The following is a 19,199-nucleotide window of genomic DNA, read 5'->3' as shown; positions in this document are numbered from 1 at the left end:
TGTTTTTTATTTGAACATACATGTTTGTTTAAGATAGCGTTGAATAGTCTTCACCAGACAGAGCAGGGCTTTTGCAGTACTATATCACTCAAGATGAAAATATGTGAATAACTGTCAAAGGGTGTTAGGGTATGGTTGTGGCTACTAATTTTTTGTATGTATAGTACAAAGTAGGGGGCAAATAACTACTATACTGATGTCCAGTCTCTAGTATTGTTGAACCTATGAAGACAGTGAAGAACCATTTGAGTCTGTTTTTGAATATGCAAATGCAGTCTTCATTTTGAGGTCTAGCAGTGATTTGAGATGGTCAATTGCAACAACATAGCAATATATTACAACTCCAGATGCAAATTGGTGACTAGCTACCCAAAATACTATTATTCCTATTTTACAAAAATAAAACAAAGAACATTTTTGCGTACAAGTCTTAAGATCTTTGATGATTCACTTTAACTTGAACTGAGGTCAGATCTGGTTCATATCATGTATTATACTTTCATTATTGTTATATGATGATTTTGTAAGTAGCACAAAATATAATTGTCAAAATTAGTACAATATATCCTCATGTACTGTGAAGTGTTCGTTAGAAAATGCAAGTGATCTCTTCCATGTTACCTTTTACTCTTAGTTTTCTGGGTCGACCTGTGACGGCCGGTGAAAAGTCTTTCTATCTACCTTTTCTGATATAAATCTTCCAAATATACCAGAGAAAAATAAAAGCATGGAATGCAGAGGTTACTACCCTCGCGCGAGCACCTCGTGAGTGTCGTGTCTACATCGGGGGCGTGTGAAAACCACTATTCACAGGCTGTCTTCCAATTAGATAACTCCTTCATCAAAGGGAAGGACCATAACAAAGACCCCAGAAACCACACTTGCACCACGCCACCGCCACCTACACGAACATCCTCCAGGTCATCCTTCTGTTTTGGACTTGCCTGCAAAGTTGATATTTTTTTGCCCAGTGTTTCTCGAAGTGTTTGTCGTTAATTCAACATGACTGACGTTGCTACTTCACCTTTACCAATGTTAAGTACCATAGTTTGTTTTGACAGTTTATTGCAGTACCGGGCATTTATTCTGTTTCCAGTATTGTGGATTTTAGTTTTGGAAGCGATTGGCCTGCCTCGGTATCGGCAGCCATTTTGGGTTGTGTTCGCTTCAGTAAATTTTCAAGTTATTATTGCCCTTCTGGTACTCTGTCATCTAGGTTATATCACCTACGTTTTATGACCAATTTTATTATCGTTATTTATTATTAGTTTTTACTATGGTATTTATTTGCTAGCAAGTCCAATTTGGACCTACGAAGAATAGCGATTTAGTCTTTGTTATAGTTTTGTACTCGCCTCAGGAAGGTGCTCGATTTAGACTATATCTTTGTTTATTTGTTACGTTGTCGTTATTCTTCGCTCTTGGTTATTACAATTACTAAGAAAAAGCAATCAATTTTATTATTTTTCTTATCATATTATTGTGTGATGTTGGTTTTTTTATTATGTAACCTTGAGAGTGAGAGCATAGAGTGCTTGTTTCTGTTCTACAGATACGAGTTACCCCTTCTCTCGTTTTCTTTATCAGCTCGAGTAGGAGAGGTGGATTTCCCGTTTTCCGTTTTTTACGATCACAAGTTATTCCTTCCTCTTATTCTCCGAGTTCATGATATTACGTTTAATGATATACACGTTTTATTGATGTGGTTACTGTTAATATAGCTAGCACTATTAATAGGTTACGTTAGTGTATGAGTCATTAATTGGGGTCGCTTTATGCCGACACCCTTAGCTCCGCCTTGAGTTATACTCCGCTATAATGGATACTTATTGGGTGAGAACTAGTCAGATATTTGGTGTGCAACGGTCAAATCCGGCACTCAGACTCCGGCTGCGGCCTTTTGCACACGAACCTTTGTCATGATTGATCACAATTACATTATTACGGTCCCTTTTTTTCATCGAATCTCCGGCTTCACTGGAGATAACACAGACATTCAGTATTGAGGAATGTTATCGTACCGCTAAGGGTCACGATTTCACGATGACGGACCGTTGTCACTGGTTCTCCGGTACAAACAGAGATCAATCAGACGATCAGAACCGGAGTTAACATTTTGATCAATCAGACAATCAGAACCAGGGTATGAACCCTTTTTCATGAATAATCACAATTTCGTTATTACGGTCCTTTTCATCGAATCTCTGGCTTAACCGGATATCGTACAGGCGTTCAGCATTGAGGTTAATATTAGATTTCCTGTGATGTTCACGTTTTCACTATGACGGACCTTTGTCACCGGATCTCCGGTGGCAACAGAGACCACTCAGACCACGGGTGGCCAATCTTTGGTTTTAGCTGTAAAGGAAAGGATTTAACATGAATACAAAGTAAACTGTACTTACTTTAATGACACTGAATTTGCGTTGGTAATATTCATTAGCTATTCTTGAAAGTCCTAATGAAAATATATGAACATAATTAGCAATTTTAAAGAAAAGTCATTCAATTTACTATCTTTGGGGTATAGTGCGACACTTGTAATCATGAAATGCGCCACTGTTGGCGGCCACAAAAGGACTCTGGTCTCTGAACGGTGTCCTCAAAACTTGCGCCGGACACGGACAATGAATCCTGCTCTTATATCACTCTTCTTAGGAAGACTTTATTTCTAACGGCTTTGGCCTCAGGTGATGGAATATCAGAACTAGCTCTCTCACGAACCCGGAAAACATAGATTTCCTCCCTTCAGCCGAAGTACTCCTTTCTCCAGACAATGCTTTCCTAACTAAAAGATGAGGATCCGCAAATAGGTGCTCCCCTCGGAAGATTATTCTTCTTCCCCAGGATCTTTTCTCTGTGTCCAGTCACTACTCTCAAGGCCCTTTTAGCTAGAACTGCCACCCGCTCGTCTGGCCCCTTGGTTATCAGGGAACAAGGAGGTACTATTTCCATTCACGGTATCAGGCAACAAATCCTCTACTTCTTTAAACATACTAATCCGGAATAATTTCCCCAGGCTCATGATATACGGACAGTAGATACCTCTATCAATTACTTCCAGAAGAGGGACTTTGATGATTTTTAAAAAATATACGGGTTGGAAATCCCCTATGGTTGTCAAACGCCACTATCTAAAGATCTTACAGGCCCTTAAATACCCGACGATGGCAGCGGGGAGCCTTTCCCTCCCCATTAATCTCTACTTCTTCCTTTCTTCCATCTCTTCTCTTTTCCCTCCTACCCGCCACTCACACCACGTCGCCACTCTCCTGGGTAGTTCGTTAGCCCTATGATATTTGCCATGTTTAATTCCTATGGTTTAACTGTTATTGTAGTTACCGTTCCTTTAATGTTTAGATATGCTTAGACATGTAAGGTTTGATGCCTTTTGCGATTCGACACTCAGTTGATTCCTTGTCGTCTTAGTTATTTAGCCTTACGTTCCCTATGTCATTTGGCTAGTTGGTAATTGGACGTTTCTTACATTATTATATTATATTATTGTCGTACATGGTGATTGTATTTTCCTCATTATGTTATTACTTTATTGGGCTTGGAAGGCATTCTCTGGTACATTTTCACCGGCCGTCACAGGTCGACCCAGAAAAGGGATTTTGACGAAGGAAAAATCTATTTCTTGGGAGAGACCTGTGACGCCCGGTGAAACCCTTCCCGGTTATTTTTGTACGGACCCACCCTTTCCTTGCCAAGCCATGTGTTCTTGCAGAAGAATGACCTGGAGGATGTTCGTGTAGGTGGCGGTGGCGTGGTGCAAGTGTGGTTTCTGGGGTCTTTGTTACGGCCCTTCCCTTTGATGAAGGAGTTATCTAATTGGAAGACAGCCTGTGAATAGTGGTTTTCACACGCCCCCGATGTAGACACGACACTCACGAGGTGCTTGCGCGAGGGTAGTAACCTCTGCATTCCATGCTTTTATTTTTCTCTGGTATATTTGGAAGATTTATATCAGAAAAGGTAGATAGAAGGACTTTTCACCGGGCGTCACAGGTCTCTCCCCAGAAATAGATTTTTCCTTCGTCAAAATCCCTTAATATGTAGTTATTCTTTTAGGCCATAAAAGGCAAATTATCCTACATTAATTCTTGGTTTTTCTTCTTCGTTCTTTGGCAGTTATGCGCTCTAATCAGTTAGTCTATGAAGTAGGAGTCAAGATGTTGGAAATATGTCCCAATAATGTATCATATTTTTTTATATTTCCGTTAGTAAGGGATAAATTTAGCTATAGTATTCTCTATAATGTTTGTTATTATTTTATCTAATTATCCTTGTCAGCAACTGCATTATTTTTTAGAATGAGCTGACCTAACTGATAATGTTACATAACATTAATGCAGTTCCTTTTTTACCAGCAGCAACTTTCCCATCAGTGCAAGTGAGGATCAGCCTTTATCGGAAAATGAGTTACCACGTAATGAACACTTACATCCCATCAGGATTATTTGTGATTGTATCGTGGTTGACCTTCTTCATTCCGGTTGATGTGGTGCCCGGCCGAATGGTCTTGACAATAACGACACTTCTGACGATGGTCTCCATGTTTAGCACTGTTAGGTAATACTTTTTTGTTATTAATAATAAACTATTAGTTATACTGTATTTATCATGTATTTATGATAAATATTTTCCTAATTATGACTGAATAATAAATTTTAGGCAAAGAAGTGTACCTATCAGGCATTGTAACTTTGATGATAAGGTTAAGTTTTTATGAATTTGATATAATCCATAGATTATTTTCCTTTTTAATCTTGAGAATTGAAGAGCTGGGAAATTTAGGAAAATTATCCTTTCTTGTTCTAGATCCTTCAACATTATACTGTGAGTTAAAGTATTTCATTCAGATACTAATTTTCTTCAAATCAAGTTATCATATCTTAGTGATGCCCTAGAAAAGGGCTTAGTCCTACATAGAAAATAACCAATGGCTTGGAAATGGGTGACTGAAATTAGGTACAACTGCCAATTACCACCTTGAGACTTAAATCGCTTCCCTCCCAATCTTTATACTTTATTTGTATTCTTGTAAATAGTATTGTACTGTATTTAATCGTTTTCTTTGTGATTGGTAATTTGTTGTAGAAACTACTAGTGGTAGCTTTACCCTGTCATCACTATGCCCTGGAACACTTCCTTGATTTTGTATATTTTAAATTTTATGTGCGTGAATCTTTACATGGCTATTAAGTAACTATTTTGAGACCCTTCATGCCGGCCCTCTAAGGGGGTAGTAATGTCAATGCACCCCAAGCAGTTGCTACAATTTACATTTGACCCCTATTATTATTATTATTACTACTTGCTAAGCTATAACCCTAGTTGGAAAACAGGATGCTATAAGCCTAAGGGGTCCAACAGGGAAAATAGCCGTGAGGAAAGGAAATAAACTTCAAGAGAAGATTAAGAACACTAACATTAAAATTAAGCTTTCAAATATAAACTAGAAAACCTTCAAAATAACTCTCTTTTCAGCCTTCAAGTATATATCTTTTCCTGCTTCCTTTCTTACATCTTGCTAACATTTACTTTATACTGTAATGTGGGGTTTTCATTAGTTACATATTGGCCCTGAATGACCTTCAAGGATCCAGTGCCGAGTCTCCCTTGTGCCCTTGTGGGCCAATTTCATAATTCCAATGCTGTACAATCTCTTATGTCACGTCTTTAGTTTCCTTATCCTTAATGAACTACAGTAGTCTTTTAGCTATTCATTCATATGTTAAACTTTTTAATTGTTGGCTCTGGGATATTCTTTTTTGGCACTGACTTTTCATCCTTTATTCTTTTTATGGTTTATCATTTGGCAATCTCATAAAATTTTGGTTATTGTTGAACCCTCCCCATCCATTTGGGATTCAGTTCTTTCATTATTCAAAATTTATTGCGAATATCTGGCTTATATTGGCCCTTTCCTATCTTTGAATAGTGAATAATCAGTTGTATTAGCTTCAAAATGCAATAAAATTGTATTTTTCAAAAAAAAAAAAAAAAAAAAGTAGAGTAAAACTTACAAGTCTACTACAGTATTATAGTACTTTACCTAATATTTGTGTTCATGCCAGCATAACTGTTTATGAAATGCAATTAGATTTATGCCTTTTTTCATTTTTCTTTTCTAGGTCAGAATCTCCAAAAGTGTCTTACGCAAAAGCTATTGATATGTGGATGTTTTTCTGCATCATTTTAGTATTTACTGTACTAGTGGAATACACTTTTGTCATCTACCTTCATTTTCGAGCTAAGAAACTTGGAATGGCTCAAACAAAACCTCAGGCCTTCATGGAATCCTTTAATAAGTCCGCAAATGTTGCTGGTGATCAGGTTAGTAAATGTAATAATGTGTGTATTCAATTTTTTATATACAAATACAAGCATACTTCTGATACAGATCCTGCTACATACACTTGCTTACCCTTACCCAAGCTGTAGACAAGGACTACTGATATGGACATTGCTACCTTCTTAGGATCACTGATATTTTTATGAAATAGAAAGTAATTCTTGAAAAAAGTATAAAATCAAACTAGGTGGAATGAGGATAATAGTAATACATTGGAAAGTAATTAAGTGACAATAACCCTGCAAATAATCCCAATTACTTTGAAAATAAGTTGAAGAACTGAGTAGGCTAATTATGAAAACAAAGGTATCATAATAAAAATAGGGAGGGAGGTAGTTGTGATGAAACTAGAAGATGGTTCATTGAAATGGAAAGATAAAATAGTTGAAACTAAAGGGATGACATGGGAAAAGATAAAAGGTATTGTACTTGACAGTTTTGTGGGGCTATCACTGGAGAAGATATACTGAATTTGGAACTAAATAGTTTAGTTGATAGAAATAGGGAACTGGAATGTCCCTGGCTACCAAATATATTATGGTAGTAGTAAGAAAACGGGACCTAATTTAAGATACAGTAGTGTCTTAGTACCTCACTCTGGTATTGATGATTGATTTTTACGTGGTAATAAGATTAAGTAGGACTTGGTGTCTAGTCAGTTCAGTAGTCAAATTTAATTAATGAATAATTCTTAGATTTTACTAAAGAGTCATGCTAGTTATCACATTTTGAGAAGTTATAGACATTAAATAAATAAAATAAGTACCATTATCAAACAAAAGTAGAAATTAATAGACATGAAGGGGATTGGTATTTGTAGTTGAATGGCAATACTGTGGAAAATACACAGTATTTATTCCCATGCGGATACAAATTTCTTAGTCATTTAAATGTTACTCGATTTTGTTATGTAGCAACTCCACTGCTGGACAGCATAATCTATTGCTATGATGCAAGCTCCATTCTTCTCCTCTCCTGTTCACCATACCGTTAAGAGATCTTCCCTCTTCATATATACTATCACGACTAAACTTCTCTACACTGGATTAGCCATATAGTTTATTCTATAGTGCTTTGTGCTTTTGTTTTATCACTTGTGCTTATTATGTCTAGTGTCATGTGGTCCTGCCCCAGCAATGATGGTCGTCCTTGTGGCACTTTTAATGAATCAACTTGAGGTCTATCCGCAGCCCCTTTGCCCTTTATGCCGTAGCAAACAACGTGATGTATAATCACCATGCGAGTATTGTTTGGAGTGGCCATCCTCCCAGTGGGAGAAATATTGTTCCCATCAAAAGAAACTATCCAAAAGGGATCGTTCTTCTTCCTAGTTGTCTTCTGGTGACAGTAAGAAATGCAAGTTCTTTTCTTCAACAACTGATGTTCTCCATTCTACTCCGTTTTTTGAGCCCTCAGGAGCTCCAGTTATGGAGGATAATGGTCATGATTTAATTTTTTATTATAATTTTGTGAACTTATCACCCCATACGCAGAGTGATCACGAGTCACTTTTTGAAACAGATCCCCTGGCCATGGCCGCTGCACTTTCAGTACCCGATCCAATCCCTGTGCCCTTGGTCCCCAATTATCCTGATGTTCACATCTCCCTTGCCTCCCACTAGTTTGCTGAGAGGGCGAGGCTCATCTAGAGGCAATCGAATCTGTCGTACTCTCTTTGCCATCAGAACCCTTACCGAGTGGTGTACAGTACTAGTATGGCATTATCATCATCATCTCCACAATAATCAACCTGCTTAGTCTTCTCAAGGTTTCCCCTTAACTAAACTTTAATTTCTTCATACATTTAGAACGCACTAACATGGTCAGCTACTATCAGAACATACCTCTTCATAACAGGAACAGTAAGCGATGCACATTCTTCAAAACGCTAATAATATTGCCCTGCATTGACATCAGGTAAATATAGAAATACTATGTTATTGAAATTCCATTTTTGGTCCATTTTCAGTTTAAACATTTAGTAATGGAATTAGAGATATTTGGTAGCTTCAGTATTTAAAGCACATAGTGCATATTATAAACAAATTGAAATATACATCATGATAAATCAAATAACTAGTTTTCATGGAAAAGTCAGTTATGCAATTTACTAAACAAAAAGAAATCTTAAAATCAGTCGTGACAGGAACTTGGGGAAAATGAACCCATTTCACGTGTCCTAAGAGCTCAAGCAGCAGATTTTAAAAGGAAAATAAGTTGACACTCATATTTTAGTCTATGTTTGATGGTATTAGCTCATATCGTTGGTATAACCATCAATGTAAAAAGAATTCGTAGGATAATGTGAAATTAAGTAAAGGGATTTTGACGAAGGAAAAATCTATTTCTGGGGAGAGACCTGTGACGCCCGGCGAAAAAGTCCTTCTTTGTACTTTTTCTGATATAAATCTTCCAAATATACCAGAGAAAATTAAAAGCATGGAATGCAGAGGTTACAACCCTCGCGCGAGCACCTTGTTGGTGTCGTATATCTAACAAGGGCGTTTGTAAAACACTATTCACAGGCTGTCTTCCATTTAGATAATCCCTTCATCAAAGGGGGAGGGCCGTGACAGGCCCTAGAGAATACAGTTGGGTTACCCTACCGACACCTACCACTCGCGCTCACCAGGTCATCCTTCTGCAAGAACATATGGCTTGGCAAGGAAAAGGGTGGGTCCGTACAAAAATAATCGGGAAGGGTTTCGCCGGGCGTCACAGGTCTCTCCCCAGAAATAGATTTTTCCTTCGTCAAAATCCCTTTTCTGGGTCGACCTGTGACGGCCGGCGAAAAAGTACCAGAGAATGCCTTCCAAGCCCAATAAATTAATAACATAATGAGGAGAATACAATCACCATGTACGACAATACTATGATATAATAAAGTAATCGTCCAATTACCAACCAGCCAAATGACATAGGGAACGTAAGGTTAAATAATAATGACGACAAGGAACCAACTGAGTGTCGAATCGCAAAAGGCATCAAACCTTACATGTCTAAGTATATCTAAACATTAAAGGAACGGTAACTACAATAACAGTTAAACCATAGGAATTAAACATGGCAAATATCATAGGGCTAACGAACTACCAAGGAGAGCGGCGACGTGGTGTGAGTGGCGGGTAGGAGGGAGAAGAGAAGAGATGGAAGAAAGGAAGAAGAGGAGATTAATGGGGAGAGATAAGGCTCCCCTCTGCCATCGTCGGGTATTTAAGGGCCTGTAAGATCTTTAGATATTGGCGTTTGACAACCATAGGGGATTTCCAACCCGTATATTTTTTAAAATCATCAAAGTCCCTGTTCTGGAAGTCATTGTTGGAGGCATCTACTGTCCGTATATCATGAGCCTGGGGAAATGATTCCGGATTAGTATGTTTAATGAAGTAGAGGATTTGTTGCCTGATACCGTGAATGGAAATAGTACCTCCTTGTTCCCTGATAACCAAGGGGCCAGACGAGCGGGTGGCAGTTCTAGCTAAAAAGGGGCTTGAGAGTGTGACTGTACACGGAGAAAAATCCTGGGGATGAAGAATAATCTTCCGAGAGGAGCACCTATTTTGCGGATCCTCATTTTTTAGATAGGGAAGCTTTGTCTGGAAAAGGAGTACTTCGGCTGAAGGGAGGAAATCTATGTTTTCCGGGTTTCGTGAAAGCTGCTAGTTCTGATGTTCCATCACCTGAGGCCATAGCCGTTAGAAATAAAGTCTTCCTAAGAAGAGTGATATAAGAGCAGGATTCATTGTACGTGTCCATCGCAAGTTTGAGAACACCGTTCAGAGACCAAGAGTCCTTTTGTGGCCGAACCGAAGGTCGAAGCCTAGCACATGTTTTTGGGGTTGATGAGAAATAGGAATCAGCTAGGTTAATGTTGAACCCAACAAGGTAGATCTTCTTCAAAGCTGACTTGATGGTGGTTAAAGTGCTAACTGTTAGGCCTTTGTCAAATAGGAACCTCAAGAAAGAGATGGCTAAATGCGGGGACATACGAGTATGGTCTGCACTCTTAGGGGACCTACTAGTTGTTAACGGCCGAATCATATTGGCGAATTGTCGAGTCCCTTTTTTGTCCCATTCGATGAAGAGATCGTTTCCGGTTCAATGTTCGCATCTCTACGAGCTGCTAACTTCCTGTAGTCCACAAAGTTAGAGTTTTGGCTATCCTTGAGTAATCTGACACAGTGAGTTTGGATACTCGGGTCAGTTTGAGGAACGGGATCCGGATGGGACTGAGTTTCAACTCGAGGAGGAGAGGAAACCAACTGTTCTTGGCCAGTGAGGTGGTACTAAAGCCACTGCGCCCCGGAAGGAGCGTAGTTTGTGTAAAAGTTTTTAGAAGATTCCCTGGGGGAGATAGGGAAATCTTCTTCTAATGGTTCCAATCCCGGGGTAATGCGTCCATGGCATAAGCCCGAGGGTCCAGGGTTGGGGTCACATAACAAGGAAGTTAGTGATTCATCTGAGTTGCGAATAGATCTACCTGGAGGCCTGGAACGAGCCTGAGTATCCACCGGAATGAAATTATGTCTAGAGACCATTCTGACTCCAGTGGATCCGTCCTGGATAGTGAGTCCGCTCTCACATTCTGGCCTCCCGCTAGGTGAGGTGCTGACAGGAACCAGTTCTCTTCTGTTGCCCAGGCGAAGATAGTGACCAGGATCTGATTCAGGTTGGGTGACTTGGATCCTCCCCTGTTGACGTAGTGTACTGCGTCTGTGCTGTCTGACACTACTCTGATGTGGGTCGACCTCGGAGGAGAGTCTCTCTTCAGGGTCAAGAACACTGCCATGGCTTTGAGAACAATGATATGGGACTGTTTCATGGAGAGTGACCAAGAACCTGAAACATCTGATGTTCGGAGTAATCCCCCCCATCCACTTAGAGACGCGGCTGTATGGAATGTCACTTGTGGAGGTGAGAATTGTAGAGGAACCGATTTGGAGAGGTCCTTCGGTTCGGACCATGGGCGTAGTCTCATTTCCAAGACAGAGGGGATCTTCGAGACCATGTCTCTTATAGGTACTGTAGCTCTCTTTCTCCAAACTCGATTGATGTCTTTGAGTTTGGCTTTTATTAGATCTGTTACTGAAGTGAATTGGAAAAGTCCGAGGATACTTTCTAAGGCTCTTCGGACACCTGTTTGTGTTTGAGAAAATTTTTTTGATCTTGGAAACTATTCCTCTTACCTTTTGGAAGGAAGAGACAACGTGTGCTTCGCAGTGGGACCTTTCGAAATCACAGGTTGTCGAGAAATTGAAATAATTCCTTCGTAGCTCTGTTGCCTTCTATGACCGGCCGGGCCCAAATGAGCCAACCGGCCAGATAAGCAATGATCTGTATCTCTTGGTTCCTGAGTTGTTCTAACACTCTCTCTCCCAGTTTCGTGAATATCCTGGGATCAATGTTGAGGCCAAAGGGCATGTCTTGAACACAAAGGCTTTCCTGCTTAGGCGGAAACCCAGATAAGAAGAGAAGTTTCGAGCTAAAGGCGCAAGATAATAGTCGTCGGTAAGATCGACAGAGGTGGTGACGGTCCTACGGGGAAGTAAGGTCCGTACCTGAGAGATAGTCAACATCCGGAACTTGTCGCAGAGAATGTAAGAGTTTAGCTTGACAAGTCCAGGTCCACTCTCAATGCCGTCAAGCCTTTCTTCGGAATTGTGAACAGGTGGCTTTGGAACTTCAGTGATCGATCCCGTTTGATTGCTTCCTCTTGAGTAACCCTGTGGTGTACTCTTCCAGGATGGGAGTGGATTTCTGGGAGAAGGTCACTGGTGGAGGAGGAGGACCTTGTGGCCATTTTCACCTCAAACCTTTAGAGATTATGCTATGAGCCCACAGACCGAAGGTCCAATGGTCTCAAAAGTGGTAAAGTCTACCCCCTACCGGGACCACCGTGTTGTGAGGGGGTGAATCTAGGTACTTTCCTTCTCCGAGCCCCCTTTTTTCTAGGTCCGTCTCGATGGCGAGACTGTCTTCTACTCCTGTAGCTTCCTCTCTGGTGTCCACGAGAGGAGCCTGAGGGTTCGGATCTAGGGCTGTATGCAGGTAAAACATCCCAACGGGGTTGGGCTGTGTACCTGGAGAATCAGTGAGGTAGACCACCTGATGAGGGGGATTTGGATGCATAGACGTCGAATCAGAGGGAGGCTGTGATGACGAGTGGGTAACCGACTATCGATTCCTGTCTGATAGAGGCCTCAGACAGAACGTATTTCCCACAACTAACCCGATCAGACCATCAAACGTGTAGGTCGAATTGGAAGGGCAGATCTTGGAATTATCGTACCCCCCAGACTGACAACATCCTGGTCCAGACAGATCGGGCCTGCCCTTTAGGAAATAATACTGTTACCTTCGGTACCTTGTTTAACCTAACCAAGGCAATCTCTTTCAATCGAACGAATCCGTTGAACGGGAATTCTAGTACCTGGGAGCAAATTCTAGGTCCCCCAGAGGGAGGAAGTCTATGCCATCCAGATTTATGGTACCATCTATATATGGAACATGTAAGGCAAATCTCTATGCGTTGTTTTTATCGAAGGAGGATACTTCGATATGCCTGGGGCTGTAGGGGGAAACTTCTGAGTTCCTGAACGGATCCGACTCACTACCATACTTTTGAGCTCCGTCATAGCCCCTTGGTTTTCCCTAGAATGTGTTGCTTTTAGCAGTCACGGTTTATGCAGGGTAACATGAACATCAGGATCCATTAAGAGTCCTAGGTCGGTGACGTAGGTAATTGCAAAGCTGAAGGCTCAAAATTCATCCCCACCTACCTGCCCGTCCATGGGGTCGTCGTCCAACCTTAGAGAGGACACTCTGAGGAGATAGGGACCTCAGATGGAGCATTTCTTCCCAACCTTGATAACCAAGGGCGGAGAGCCTCTCTTGCAGGCCAGAGAGATTCATCATCATCCTGACGGGAACCATGTAGGCGAACCTTCTGTAAAAGAAAGGGGACATAAGTCTGGATGTTCCTTGAACTTTGGTTAGTGATCCTATTCACAGGCTGGGATCAGCTGTATAACTCATAAAAATCAATTTTAAAGAAAAATCATTTAATGTACTATCTTTTGGGGTATAGTTCGACACTTGTATTCATGAAATGTGACACTGTTGGCGCATCCGCCACAGGTTGGCCACCCCTGACTCAGACGTTCAGAACCGGGTCTAACATTATTTACTGGCTATTAGTATTCTATTGATTCATCTGTTCACTGACCAGAGTTTCAAGGAACAGTAGATAGCCTCTCATGGCATGGTTAGTCTCGACCCGGCCCTTCATTAGAAGGGGCCAACGTTTGGTTCCCAGTACTGAGTGGAAACTTATTTCTATTTGAACACTATGTTGTATGGATATTCATTCATATTTAGGCATAGTTAGAATTGAATATGCATAAATATAGGCATAATCAATTTATTTCTATTTGAACACGATGTTGTATGAATATTTATTCATATTTAGGTATAGTTAGAATTGAATATGCACAAATATAGGCACAATCAATTTATTTCTATTTGAACACTATGTTGTATGGATATTTATTCATATTTAGGCATAGTTAGAATTGAAAATGCATAAATATAGGCATAATCAATTTATTTCTATTTGAACACGATGTTGTATGGATATTTATCCATATTTATACATAGTTAGAATTAAATATCTGCATAAATATAGGCATAGTTATGTTCATATATTTTTATTTGGACTTTCAAGAATAACTAATGAATATTACCAACGCAAATTCAAAGTGTCATTAAAGTAAGTACAGTTTACTTTGTATTCATGTTAAATCCTTTCCTTTACAGCAAAAACAAGAGATTGGCCACCCGTGGTCTGAGTGATCTCTGTCTGTACCGGAGCTCCGGTAACAATCCCCGGTACAAAGGTCCGTCATAGTGACAACGTGAACACCAGAGGAAAACTAATATTAACCTCAATGCTGATCGCCTGTACGATATCCGGTTAAGCCGGAGATTCGATGAAAAAGATCGTAATAACGATATTGTGATTATTTATGAAAAAGGGTTCATACCCTGATTCTGATCGTCTGATTGATCTCTGTTTGTAACGGAGAACTAGTGACAAAGGTCCGTCATCGTGAAAACGTGATCCTCATCGGTACGATAACATTCTCTAATACTGAATGTTTGTGTTATCTCCAGTGAAGCCGGAGATTCGATGAAAAAGGGGCCGTAATAATGAAACTGTTAAGTCTTCATCGGTATCACATTGTTAACTCCGGTTCTGGCCGTCTGCTTGATCTCTGTTTGTACCGGAGATCCGGTAGCAAAGGCCCGTCACCGTGATATCGTGACCGTTCCCGGTACGATAACATTAACCTCAATGAATGATTGTGTTATCTCCCGTGAAGCCGGCCGTAACGGTGTAATTATGATCAAACATGACAAAGGTTCGTGTGTAAAAGGCTTCAGCCGGAGTCCGAGTGCCGGATTTCACCGTTGCACTCCAAAAATCTGCTCTTGAACGTTAACTAGTTCTCACCCAATGAGTATCCATATAGCGGAGCATAACTCAAGGCGGAGCTAAGCATAACTCAAGGCAGAGCTAAGGGTGTCGGTATAAAACGACCCCAATTAATGACTCATACACTAACGTACCTATTAATAGTGTTAGCTATATTAACAGTAACCACATCAATAAAAACGTTTATAATATTAAACGTACTATCATCAACTCTGATACTAAGAGGAGGCCTGAATAACTCGTGATCGTATAAAAACGGAGAACGGGAAATTCACCTCTCTTACTCGAGCTAACAAAGAAAACGAGAGAAGGGATAACTCATATCTGTAGAACAGGGAACGAGCAGTCTCTGTTTTCGCTCTCAAGGTTACATAATAAAAAACTAACATCACACAATAAAACAAGAACATTATAAGATTGATTGCTTTTCTTAGTAATTGTAATAACCAAGAACGAAGAATAACGACAACGTAACAAATAAACAAGGATATAGTCTAAATCGAAGCCTCTAGGCGAGTACAAACTAACAGACTAAATCGCTAAACTTTAATTCGCTATTCTTTAAATCGCTATTCTTCGTAGGTCCAAATTGGACTTGCAAGCAAATAAATACCATAGTAAAAATTAATGATAACACTAAAAGGCCATAAAACGTAAGTGATATAACCTAGATGACAGAGTACCAGATGGGCAAAATTAACTAGAATATTTACCGAAGAGAACATAACCCAAAATGGCTGCCGATACCTCGGCAGGACAATCGCTTCCAAAACTAAAAACCACCATATTGGAAACAGAACAAATGCCCGGTACTGACAAAAGCTGCCAAAACAAACTATGGTACTTAACATTGGTAAGGGTGAAGTATCAACGTCAGTCATGTTGAATTAACGACAATCACTTCGAAAAACACTGGGCAAAACACTTATCAACTTAGCGGGCAAGTCCAAAACAGAAGGATGACCTGGTGAGCGCGAGTGGTAGGTGTCGGTAGGGTAACCCAACTGTATTCTCTAGGGCCTGTCACGGCCCTCCCCCTTTGATGAAGGGATTATCTAAATGGAAGACAGCCTGTGAATAGTGTTTTACAAACGCCCTTGTTAGATATACGACACCAACAAGGTGCTCGCGCGAGGGTTGTAACCTCTGCATTCCATGCTTTTAATTTTCTCTGGTATATTTGGAAGATTTATATCAGAAAAAGTACAAAGAAGGACTTTTTCGCCGGCCGTCACAGGTCGACCCAGAAATGTAATATAGTCTTTCAAAATGTGTGGTACAGTATGTAATGGACGAGATGGCATGGATAATTTCTTGTAGCCCAATAAGGGCAAAACAAAGACTTTATTGAGATTGAGATCCATGTGAGGACAGTAGGAATCAGGGTTGGTTGGAGAATTCTTTGCCTTGCACAGTAAAGATAGTGATTTGGAAGGATTTTAAATGTGATAGTTTTTATTTTATTATGAAAAACTTGTATTGAGTTAACATGATATTGGTGATAGATTTTAGTCCAAATTATAACAGCCATTTTCAGAGCTGAAGATCCCCAGAAACTTTTGTTGGCTTACCCTAATAAAAATGTAAGGGATTTTGTGGTAGTGTGTTTTTTTTTAGCATCTTAAAAGTATTATCTTGTATTTTAAGCCCCTATTTTTGTACCTGATCCATAAGTCAATCTTTGAATTTTGGGGGGTTTCTGTGGATACTTAGTGGTCTTTAATTATCATGCAGAATATCTTGGCAGACAAGATGACTGTTTAAGCTAATATTATATAGCAAGATACTGTTCATTTTATTATGATTTAAAGTGAGATAAAGGAAAGCAACCCTTCATCCTCGTTTGCCATCACCAGAAGTAATTGATAATTGTAAGTACATGTACCGTAGTCTTTAATTACATTTTATGCAAAAATTCTTAAGTGATACAGCATTTGGAATATAATCTTCAGATAAATTAGGAAGTTTTTGTACAAACATTTAAGTTTGTTTTTAATATAAGGTTTGTCATATCATGAACACAAATTCCATTTTGTCTTTGACAAGAAATGGTTTCAATACTTTCCACCTCATTAGAGAATTTGGCTAATTATTAGTGTGATGAAATGTTATGGTTTTGTAACCTATTTTTCTTACAAATACAGCATTTCGTGTCTCTCAACATTGCCAATTTTTCACAGCTTACAGTATAATTCAGCATGAATAAATACGGTACATATTCTGTAGTTTCTTAAAACCGGATGATCTGCTCACACAATCATAGGACAGTAACCACTTAGTGATAACTAGTTTTCCCCCTCTTTAAAGTTGTTGAAGATTCTAGGATGCTTTAGTGGTAGTTTTCATGAAATGTTTAATTCTAATAGTTTATATAGGTCAGTAAAGTCTAAAATAGCATCATTTCTTTTGTATATTATTTTGTAACATTTTCTTAAGCCAAAGCCATAACTAACAATGACCCTACTTACAGGCATCTGTTACAGTCAATGGGACAGCCAGTGAGGATACAAGACCGAATAAATTGGCAGTGTGGGAGGTTCGACTGGAAAAGTATACCATTGTCTTTTTATTATCTGTTTTTTTCATATTTAATTTCATTTACTGGCCATTTTGGTTATCATATGGAATATCGGATAATTCGTTGTACTGAGGAAGTTGACCAGTCCTACAAAATTTTGACCAGATAATTGCACCTCATATTAAAAGCAGCTAGAACATGCATATGTAACCAGTGTGACAGTGTAATTCTGTGAAATATTCTAATTCAAGTTTTATTTTTAATTGTTTGCAAGTCTTTTGATTCTGGCCAGCAAAAATTACTGAACTTTGATTAGGGTCAAAATTACCAGCCTTTAATTATGGTCAAAATAATTGAAGTTTGATGACAGCCAAAGTGATTAAATGTGGGAGAATTAAACAATTTTAGCAATTAACTCGAGTTAACTATTTTAATTCAAAAGTTTATGCTCTGTGAGACATTGCTGCCTTTATTTATTGGCTTTTACAAGAGCCAAGATCCATAATTGTATAGATTTTCATCGTGAATTTGGGTATGGATATATAATTTTTTTTTAAATTTACCCTTACGTAGGTAGTTAATTTTTTTTTCATAAAAATTGAAACTTACTGCTTTTTGTTTTGGTAATATAACTCTGCAAATTAGATTCCTCACTGTTTTATAACAAAATTTTTTAAATATTTAACTTAGCCGGTGAATATATAATAGCTGACGTCTCGAACGGCTCGACAGAAACACAAAAACTCGCGAGCGATCACCATGAAGGTTGCGGGTGTGCCCACCAGCGCCGACTATCGGCCAGATACCGCATATACATGTAAACAGCCTCAGTTCTTCTCTGTCGGTCTTGTCGACAAGTGGATTCCGTTACTCGCTGTTGACCTGGAGTTTTTCGTCATTCTTGGTGAAGTACTTCTTTTTGGTTTTGAGCTTTCGCAGTGCAGGTGTTTTTATCTTCAATTAAAACTCTTGAACCCTTTTTTGGATAGATTTTATTGTTGATGACTTTGGATTGTTTTTGGATTTTCTTTGACTTTTCAAAATGGCTGACCCTTCTCCGATTCCTAAATTTCGTAAATGTAATGCTAGGGATTGTAACAAACGTCTTCCAAAGGCCTCTCTCGACCCACATACCGTGTGTTCTAATTGCCGGGGTAAAACCTGCCAATTAGGAGATCGGTGTGATGAGTGCGTGGTACTTTCGGAATTCGACTGGCTAGAGTTTGATAAGTATTCTCGTAAGCTTGAGAGAGATAGGGTGAGGAGAAGTTCCTCTAGATCATTAGATTTTTCCTCCTCCCATGCCCCTGAACCTAATCCTTCCCCTGTAGTAGTTGTGCCTGAACCTTCTACTAGCACTCATGAACCTTCCATGCGGGATATGTTGCTTGCCATTCAAGCGTTGGGCGAGAGAGTTGAGTCTTTGGCAACGGACCGTAATCAACTCATGGCGGATGTGAAAGTGTTAAAGTGTCAGAGTGCCACATTAGAAAATCGTGGGGATAAAGTGATTAGTGCGCAAAGTGTTTTTAGTGTTGCGACCGAGGGTTCGTCTGTTCGTGCTTGTCGTTCTCCTAGTCCGAGACCTCTTGCAAGCTCCCATGCACCAGGGAGAAGTAATGTCGTAGGACTTATGGGGACGAGAGGCTCTAACCAACGAACAGACGTTCCCTCTATGGTTTCGGGCGTGTCTCGTCAAGACCGCCCCTACCATAAGACGAGCGAGGCGGTTTTCTCCTCGTCATCCGAAGGCTTCTCGCGAAAGAAACCTTGGAGCAAAGTTTCTAGACCCTTAAAGCGGAAGTCAGTCCCTTCAGGACAGGTCC

At 39.7% G+C, this 19,199-nt stretch overlaps 1 protein-coding gene across 5 annotated transcripts in view; it reads left to right on the top strand.

Annotated features, from left to right (window-relative positions):
* Positions 1–17,589, top strand: part of LOC137653173 (glycine receptor subunit alphaZ1-like) — a 68,545-nt gene extending 50,956 nt beyond the window's left edge. For 4 of the 5 annotated variants that reach the window (XM_068386555.1, XM_068386552.1, XM_068386554.1 and 1 more), the window contains exons 8-10: positions 4,374–4,575; positions 6,141–6,342; positions 17,326–17,589. In XM_068386555.1, coding sequence (XP_068242656.1) covers positions 4,374–4,575; positions 6,141–6,342; positions 17,326–17,505 — 584 coding nt within the window. In that variant the 3' untranslated portion in view covers positions 17,506–17,589. The remainder of the gene's footprint in view (positions 1–4,373; positions 4,576–6,140; positions 6,343–17,325) is intronic. The other variant, XM_068386553.1, reaches the window with a different exon arrangement.
* The last annotated feature ends 1,610 nt before the right edge of the window (positions 17,590–19,199 follow it).

This window comes from Palaemon carinicauda, chromosome 14, assembly GCF_036898095.1.
Source record: "Palaemon carinicauda isolate YSFRI2023 chromosome 14, ASM3689809v2, whole genome shotgun sequence".
Taxonomy (NCBI): Eukaryota; Metazoa; Arthropoda; class Malacostraca; order Decapoda; family Palaemonidae; genus Palaemon; species Palaemon carinicauda.
Note: the sequence above shows the minus strand (reverse complement) of the source record. Positions and strands in the feature narration are given on the sequence as shown.